The sequence below is a fragment of the Marmota marmota genome, unplaced genomic scaffold (genome assembly GCF_001458135.2).
Source record: "Marmota marmota marmota unplaced genomic scaffold, marMar, whole genome shotgun sequence".
In the NCBI taxonomy this organism is placed as follows: Eukaryota; Metazoa; Chordata; class Mammalia; order Rodentia; family Sciuridae; genus Marmota; species Marmota marmota.
The window spans coordinates 4,664,481-4,673,348 of record NW_025999962.1 but is presented as its reverse complement, the minus strand read 5'-3'; the positions used below and the strand labels follow the sequence as shown (position 1 = coordinate 4,673,348).

Below are 8,868 nucleotides of genomic sequence, written 5' to 3'. Positions count from 1 at the left end.
GTGTATAAACAGAACAACAGAAGGGTTAGTCTGTGGGCGTTGGTGTTGCTTCTGGGGTGGGGGAGGAACGCGAGGGCCTGAACTGGGCTTGCTGGGCTCACAGGCAGCAGATGTGCTTCCCTGCCCTGTGCCTTCCAGGGTCTCAGACCCAACGTTGTCCCTAGAATTGAATGGGTGTGGACTCTGGCCCTCTCAGCTGGGAACAGAGGTGCACAGCTGCTGTGCCGGATGGTGGTGGTTAGAGAGTGGGGTGGCTGCTGTCCCATGGCAAAGAACGAGAAGCAGAGAGGAAGGATGGTCCTCCTCTGGGGCTACACCTGGGCAGAAGGAAGTCCCTTCCTTTGGGGCACACATGGTGGTACCCTGGCGCTGAAGCACAAGCTCCTGGAGGTGGGGACAGTGTCTGATACATGTGGATCCCCAGGGCTTTGGCCACTGTTTGAGTTGACCCTGAACTGGGAGAGCTGTGGTGAGACATACACCAGTGAGCTGGTGACAAGAAGTCACAATGACAAAGGACGGTGGACCAGCATGGACGAGTATCTTCTGTACAGAATGAGGAGAGGAAGGAAGGCCACTTCCTTCACACCAGCAGGCAGCCTCAGGCCCCCACTCCATAGTCCCGGCAAGGAGCGCTTTCTCTCAGGGTTGGAATCAGACTCTTCCATCCTATTTTTCTGCAGCAGAAAGTGAGCATGTTGAAGCCTGTGGCTCTGGCTGAGATGGAAGTGCTTACCACAGCCTTCCTTGGCTCTTGGCAGACCCAGGGCAAATGTGGTGCCAACCTGGGCATCCCTGTTCCCAGTGGGCAGAGTCTGTATCCTGCTGTCTCCTGGTAGCCGTTGTGAAGCTCTGAAGGGCAGCCGAGTGCATTCAGCCCCCGTCCCACTTTGCTTCCTGGCCCTACTCCTGATGGGGAGCTGAGTGGCCATGCTAAGAGCTGGGTGACACTTGAATGTTGCAGGCCAACTCCCCAGCCATTCTTGTGGTACCTGTGGCCTCCCAGGGTCTTACCACTTGTAGTCAGCCACTGTGAGTGCTGATTTCTGAGCCTGGAAGTCACATCAGCACAGTCTGGAATGGGACCCCAGGACATTCCTCTGCTTCTTCACATTTTCCCATTCCTGAGGGCTTGCCAGGCCCTTCCAGAAACCTGGGCATCTAGATCTTAGTACCACAGCCCCTCCTTCCCACTGCAGAGTTCAGCTCAGGGACCTTCAGAAGTCCAGGCCAGCTCCTGGGGCTATGCTGGTAGTGTCACAGCAGGTAGGGAAAAACCCCAAACCCAGGGTTCACAGCCCACCTCTCCAGCCCACCAAGGGCCCTTCAGCAGAGCTGCCCTTCTTTCCACCCCATGGAGCTCATAGTCCTCCCTGGCCAACAGCCAGCAGACTGGACAGACCCTTTACAAAGCAATGGCGGGAGACGCATGGGGTGTCTGACCCATTGCCTCCATCTACCTACGTGTGCAGTCCTTCTGGTTTTGGGCAAGGTCAAAGCCGGGCCTGCAGTCACAGGCCACCCCACCTTTGGGCGTCTCCCGGCAGATGTGGGCACAACCGTGGTCTTTGTTCATGCAGTTCATACCCTCTGGGAAGAGAGACAGACAAGAGAGGGGTTGGGGACCAGGGAGAGAGAGGGAGAGAAACAATGTCATGATTAAACGATAGGCTCTGGACTGCTATTGCACACCATGTATGCTGGTGTGTACATACATGTGCAAGTGCAAGTGCACGTGCACGCACACATACACATACACATACACACACACACACATACACACACAGGTGTGGACTGGTAATCCACATGGAGACACATAGGATGGTCCTAGTGGCCAAGGACACTATGCCAAGGTCTGGTGCTTTGTGAGCTGCACTGTAAATGAAAACTGGGGACTGACTTGGCAAGGCTCCTGCCCTAAGCCACATTGTGGGTTAGGTCTTCGGAACTGCTTTCAGGTCAGGGCCATTTGGTCTGTCCCCCACGGTCCCAGAAGGTTCCCTCCCTCCATCTCCCCTCCCTGTTTGCCTGGAGTAGTTCAGACCTCCTTCCATTGACCCAAGTTGATGTTTATCTTCCTGGTGATTTGTGAGGAGCTTCCAGAATTTATGAGGTCAGGGGTCAAGTGAGAGCCTGTGGGTCACAAGTCCATCAAGAGGCCAAAGGCAGTTGAAAGGGAAGAGCTGCAGCCTGCACCTCAGCTCTGTGACCTGACTCCATCTCCACCTGCAAGAAGCTGTGGAGGAGCGAAGCCGGCTTTGGAGAGAGGCGGGAATCCGGCCTGGTGGGTGAACACACAGGTGGCCTCTCCTCCCCAGAGCATACACTGGACTCTTGTTTTAGGAGAGGGCCAGCTCCATCTTGACCCTGCACACCATAAACACAGGCATGCAGCAATGCAACATGTAAAAACACAAACCCCGTGGCAGTCATACTACAGCTTAAAATAATATAGGGGTGGGGTGTGGCTGGGTGGTAGAGTGCCCGCCCAGTGCACACAGGCCCTGGAGTCAATCTGCAACACCCCTAAAAGTTTAATGTTAAACTCAAAACCCCCAAAATGGAAAAGAGTGAAGCGTGCACTTTGCCCAGTGCCCAAACTCCTGGTCTCATCTGCTTCTTTACTTTTGGCCATTCTTCACCTTGCCTTCTCAACTTCTTCCTGTCCAACTGTTGCATGATGCAGAGTCTACCCACCAGCCAGTGATTAAAGATGCACAGTACCTGACTGCTGCTGTGCCTCACAGGAGGCTTCAAGTTCAGGTGGAGAGACCAGCTCTCTCCTTTCTCAACTCCCACTGGCTCTGATGCATGACTATCATGGAGGAGTGTTGATGGAGGCTTAACACCCGGGGTCAAAGGGTGGAGGGCTGATCTGCAGTCTTTGCAAAGTTCTGTGGTGCAAACCCTCCCCTTGGCTGATTTCAAGCTATGGGGGTATGGTGGTATCCACAGGGACCACTGGAGTAGGGACGCCATGTACACGGTTGGCTTTGAAGCTGGTATTAGCCAGTGCTAACACATCGCTTTCTTAGAAAGGCCCTGCAGAGGCAGGCAGATGTAGGTGTGAACTTGGCTTCCCTACCAGCTGTTGCCCTTGGGGATACCTGCTTCACTTCTCTGAGCCTCATGATCTCCGAGCTGGCACGACTGTCCTGGAGTAGGTGAGAGATGAAATGAGGTCACAGACGGGCAGATGCCAGGCCTGCTGAAGGTGTTCACTAACAGACCAGACATCCTTACAGGAGCCTGACTTCTGAAAGCTGCTGCTTCCCCCTGCAGATCTGGAGAAAGGGATTCCCTGCTAGGTCCTGGAGAGGCCAGTCACCCCGCTTCAGAGGTGGCTTTCAGGAGAGGGTCTTTCTTAGACATTTGGACACGTTCAGTCTCTCAGCAGGTCTTCTGGGAGACTCCAGCCTCTGAGAAGGTTTGGCCAGTGAGCGGTGGCCACCAAGCAGTCTCCATGACCATCATTAATGGGCAATGTCAACGGTGGGCTCAGAGCCTAGGGTGACCCCTCCTTCCTTGCTCACAAGGCTCCTGTGGCTCCCTTGTCCCACCCACACTGCAGCCCTGCCCCCTGCACATACTCCCCAAGTTCCCAATCCCACACACCTGGTACCGTCCTTGAGAAGCTTCTCCTTTCTCCTGGGAAACTCTCTCTCCTGCCTTCCACAAAAAAAATCCTAGGCGCATCTCAAACCCCACCAATTCAGCAAACTTCCCGATCCCCGAGTTTAGTCTTGTCAATTCCCCCTGTCAATTTCCCAGCGCTGCCCCATGTGCCCACACTGAAGCAGATCTGTGCTGCTTCTTGAGCGGGAGGAGTCTGAGGCCCCTGTTTCGCTCAGGCTTGGACGTGATGAAGAAAGGGAGATTGAATTTCCACTTCCGGTCAAAGGATAGCAATTTACGAGAAGCCCTGCTGATCACACCCGCTGTAAAACTCATCCCTGGAGAACTGCTGCATCCAAGAACCCTGGACTAAAGAGCACGAGCTTCAGAACTCCCTCCATCTCCCCTTCCACAACTTGCCATCTAATCATCTTTCCTTTTGAGCACGTGGATTTTAATAATGAGCCAAGAGTTGCCATAGTTGCTGGCAAAGGGTAACCTGGGGGCATAATCCAGCATTACGGTAGCAACCCAGGGTCAGCATGTGGAGCTGCAGAGCTGGGGAGGGGGAGTCTGGTTTCAAAGGTCCTGGCTGGGTTTTCTCTGGCAACTGTAGGGAAGAGGGCTGGCCTCCACCCTTTGCCTGGAGGCCCCTCACCAGATTCCAGATAGCCATTGAGCACTCTGCCTTCTGCCCCAGGTCCTGAAGCCCCCTCTGCCTCTCCAGCCCAGGGTCAGCTGGGGTGGCTTTCGGTCCTCTTTACATTCCTAACAATGACAGAGGAGACCAAAGAGCCCAGGTGTACGAGTCCACATGTTATATCACCCATGTCTACCACACAGAAAAGAATTTAAATAATGTACTTTTACCAAAAACTATATTTTTCAAAACAAGAGCAGGGCAGGCCTGTGAGGAGCAGCCTTGTAGCCCTGTGGAGCTGGGCTCCCTGCTGCATGGAGGGGAAGAGGAGGCCTGAGGGCTTCCGGGGCCTTCCCCTGAAAGAAGTGGCGTCCAGCATCACCTCCACATTTTAAAGCAACCCTTGCAACCACTCCAAAGACGGCCACAACTGCCCAGCCTGGGGGCAACTTGCAGCCACCTCTGCTTGTCACTTTGGCTCCTGGGTGGCTGTGCTACCTCACTTCCACTGGGAGCAGCACTGGCTCCTACAGGCCAAAGAAGACCCACCTGCATGGGCAGAAGCACAGGAGGTTGGCCTGCACAGCGTCCTCTTCTCTGGGGACGGCCTGGACACTGCCTCTGCCCTGCTGAGGCAGCCTTCTTCCCAGAGCAGCTCAGGACCAGGCCCCATGGCTCTGAGCTCTTCCCCCTGATGGGGTGGCTCGGCACCCCACCCCAGCTCCGTGCGTCTCTCCAACTGGGCACCTTAGGTGGGGGCGTCCCGTTGCTGGGGTTGGTGCCAGCACCATGCTGTGCACTGCCCACTCCAGGTCAGTGCCTACCAAGCCAACGCACAAACAGCCACGGAGAGCAGCCAGCTCCAGGTCCTCAGATGCCCAGCCATGCTCACCACCATCAAAGACTCTGACTGGACTGCTACCTTCTCTGCATCTGTTTTGTCAGCCATGAAATGGGGCTGAGGAGTCTATCCCGGAGTGTTGCTGCAGAGGAAACTGAAGAGCGCGAGAGAGCACCTCCTCCAGAAAGCACGCCGTGGACACAGCGTCTGCCTCTGCCTCTGCCTCTGCCTCTGCCTCTGCCTGCTTCCTGTGGCCTGTGCTGAAGGGTCAGCTGCCTATGTTGCTCTCCCCTGCCAGCCATGGGTAACCTACAGGGAGACCTGAGCTTTATTCCATAGCACAAGTTCCCAGCACTGGGCCTGGTACAGGGTGGGGGCTCAGCAAAGAGTGGCTGGGGAAGAGAAAGAAGAGTGGAAAAGGAGAGAGGAGGAAGAGGAGGAAAAGAGGAATAAAGGCTGTCCTACCTAGGAGCAGATCAACCCACTGTCTACTGTAATAGGGGGCAAGGTAAGAATTTTAAAAGTACTATTGGGGCATTCTGGCTCTGTGTTCTAGAAACACATTCAGGTATTTCAGATGCCTGATGGGAGAAAATTCATGGCACACATTAAAAGTTCTGAGGAAGTCGTGCACTCACTGTGGAACAGTCTTGTCTCCCTTATTCGACATGGTGTCCTGGACTTGAAGAGACCCCAGGACTAAAAGGGTCTTAAGGTGGCCCACTCCAGCGTCTCACTTTATAGACAAGGCAGTGGGGCACAGGACTGGGGTGGCACACAGGCCTCCCTCCAAGCCTCCAGGCAGAGCTGTAGCATGTCCTCTCATCTCCTCTCAGGGCTGTGCTGACCTGAGGTGGGAGCAAGAGCAGGGAGGTAGCTTGTCCTCTCCTGTAGCAGATGGCTCCCATGAGAGGCCCATGGCCAAGTGAGTGTGTGAAGATAAACCCCAGGGCATGAGAGGTGCTTGGGACCAGACACTTCTGTTCCAGGAGAGTGGTCCTGAGCTCCAGCTGGGAAGTGCTCACCTCATCTGCAGTTGCAACCCTGCCCGACTCCTCTGAGCAGCAGGCCTGCTCCAGTCTGCTATGGCAGCAGACACCTCACTGTGCCAGCCTGCATGTTCCTCTGATGCAGACCTAGCCCAGGCCAAGCACAGAGCAGCTTCCTGCAAGAGTGAGTTCTGTCCTCTGCATCTCCTTGCTTATGCCATGACTGTTCTTGGGAACCAAACTATAAGATCCACCCTCTTTCTCCCTCCATCTGGATATGGAGGAACCAGGAGCACCAAGCTCAACAGAGGCTCTGAATGTTTTTCCTCCCTGAGGGGAGTCCAGATAGAACTCCAGAGCTATTTCCAGAAGCCCTGGTCTTCAGAGGCCTGGTGCCTGCCAGTCCAGGCTGCCCACCACGCCAAATCTAATCTGACATAACCCATCCAAATCCAATTAGGTGCTGCAAACTCTGGCTGAGTGTCTCCCTGGTGCCTGGGCTGGGCTGGGCGCAGTGAGGAGACGATGCTCTGTCACTGCATCACCAGATCCACACGTGGACTCTGCCAAGTGTCTACAGCCTTGGGCAGTTTCCTTCATGTCTGAGCCTGGTTTCCACCTGCGTAAAACCAGACAGTTGCAGGACCTGTGTCACAGGTATGCTGCATGACATGTGGCCCTCAGTCCTGGGTGAGGGGAGTAGCAGGCTGAGGGTGCACATAAAACTGCCATGGGACTTCTCCTGGGCAGGAAGGAGCCACAAAAGGTTGTTCATAGGCCAGTGATGAGTTGTGGCAGGAGCAGCTCTGGGTGCTGCTTGGGAGGTGCTGTGCTACCCGCTGCATAGATGACACATGGAGTGGGGATCAGCGTGGGGAAAGGATTTGCCCAGCCACGACTGAGTCAGAAGCACCCAATGTCTCCCTTCAATGGCCCTTCCCCACATCGTCGCCTGTCCTGAACCTTCTGATGGGCTCGCAGCCCTTCTCCAGGAAGACCTATTTTCCCTAAAGGCCTGCCATCAATTTTGGACACTGGCCCAGGGTGCACATGGAAAGAGACAGCAAACTCTGCATGCCTGAAACCAGTGCATACATCATACCTCTGCAGTGGGCGTGAGGCATGCTGCCTGCTTGTACTTAGGAGCCCCCTGCTCGGATAACAAAGCTGGAACGTGTGTCTCCTGAGGGCTGTTGCTATGGAAACTTCATCAATAACATCACTTTCTGTGTTCATGTTCAAACACATAGGAAAAGGGCAAGCTGGGAAGGGAGAGCAGAGAGAAGAAGCAAAACAAAACCAAAAATCCACCCAATGGCCTTGCTCTGCCCCACATTCCCAGACATGTGAGGAAGGGATTTTCCTCCCTTTCACATTGTCAATAGAAAATGATGGCGCCAAGAAACAGGCAGGAGCTTTGCGATTCAGGAAGAGGCTGCTGCCCTTCCCAGCTCAGTCCAAGCCACGCAGGGAAGAGCAAGCTTCCAAAGAGTTTGAAGAAAAGGCCCTGTGAAGATGGGGCCCAGGAGCAGCTAGGGGACTGGACTGTGGGAGAGGACAACAAGCACTGCTGTGGCTACAGCTGCCTGGGTGCAGAGCCCCGCTCCATATCCTGCCACGGACTGCCTGGCTAGTGTCCCAAGATGAGCCCAGAGGTGGGAGGGGCATGGGGTTATGCAGTCCACCAGATGGGAATATGGAGGCACAGGGGCTGGGTCTCGGGGACAGACTTGCAAGACAGAATGGCAGCAGCTCTGGGCTGCAGAACAGGCCCACAAGAAATGTGGTGATGACAGGTTGATGACAACCAGAATAGCCATTTATTGAGACCTGCTGCACACTGAGTACTTAAGTGAATAACCTTGAGGCCATAGGACCACTTGTCAAAGACACCGTTACCTCCACTTGACAAGTGAGCAGAGTAGGACAAAGAAAGAATCAGTCACTTGCTCAAGGAGCATGGTAAGGGAGGTGTGGGCTGTAAACCCACCCTTGACTCAGAACCTGCCCTTCCAGTGGGCTTCCAGGAGACAGTGAGGCAGGCAGCCCTGGGAACTTTCCCCCCAGTTCCATGTAAGGACTACAATGGCTCAGCTGTCTCCTGCCCAAGGCCATTCCCACACTCCATCTCTCCAAGACCATCTCTAGTGCCAGCTTCTGCAATGCGCCTGGATTCTGACCCTGCCCCAGTCCAGCCAGGGAACGATGCCACCAGGCTCCTTAGAGACACAGAGAGCTACATGAGGCCAGAGCTCGCCCTTTTGTCCCACACACGGCTCTGAGTGAAGACAGAGACCTCCACGGCACCACCCTGCCAGGTTAGCAGCTTTGCCCATGTTAGAGGTGCTTCAGAGAGGTGGGGCAATTTGCCTGTGGTCACTTGAGTAGGACATGGTAGAACTGGAAAGGAGCTTGGGTCTGACTGACTGGAAGGTCAGTCTGTCTCCAGCTGCACAGGGAGCTTTCTAGAGCATAAATATCATCTTCAACAAATGGTGCTGGGAAAACTGGAAATCCATATGCAACAAAATGAAACTGAATCCCTTTCTCTCGCCATGCACAAAAGTTAACTCAAAATGGATCAAGGAGCTTGATATCAAATCAGAGACACGCCGTCTGATAGAAGAAAAAGTTGGCTACGATCTACATACTGTGGGGTCGGGCTCCAAATTCCTCAATAGGACACCCATAGCACAAAAGTTAATAACTAGAATCAACAAATGGGACTTACTCAAACTAAAAAGTTTTTTCTCAGCTAAAGAAACAATAAGAGAGGTAAATAG

The 8,868-nt window shown here is 54.2% G+C and overlaps 1 protein-coding gene across 4 annotated transcripts in view; it reads right to left on the bottom strand.

The window, feature by feature from the left end:
* The window catches only part of Scube1 (signal peptide, CUB domain and EGF like domain containing 1), a 128,557-nt gene that overhangs the window by 60,013 nt on the left and 59,676 nt on the right, over nucleotides 1-8,868 (bottom strand). For all 4 annotated transcript variants that reach the window (XM_015501751.2, XM_048803020.1, XM_048803021.1 and 1 more), the window contains exon 4: nucleotides 1,465-1,590. In XM_015501751.2, the coding sequence (XP_015357237.2) occupies nucleotides 1,465-1,590 (126 nt within the window). The remainder of the gene's footprint in view (nucleotides 1-1,464; nucleotides 1,591-8,868) is intronic.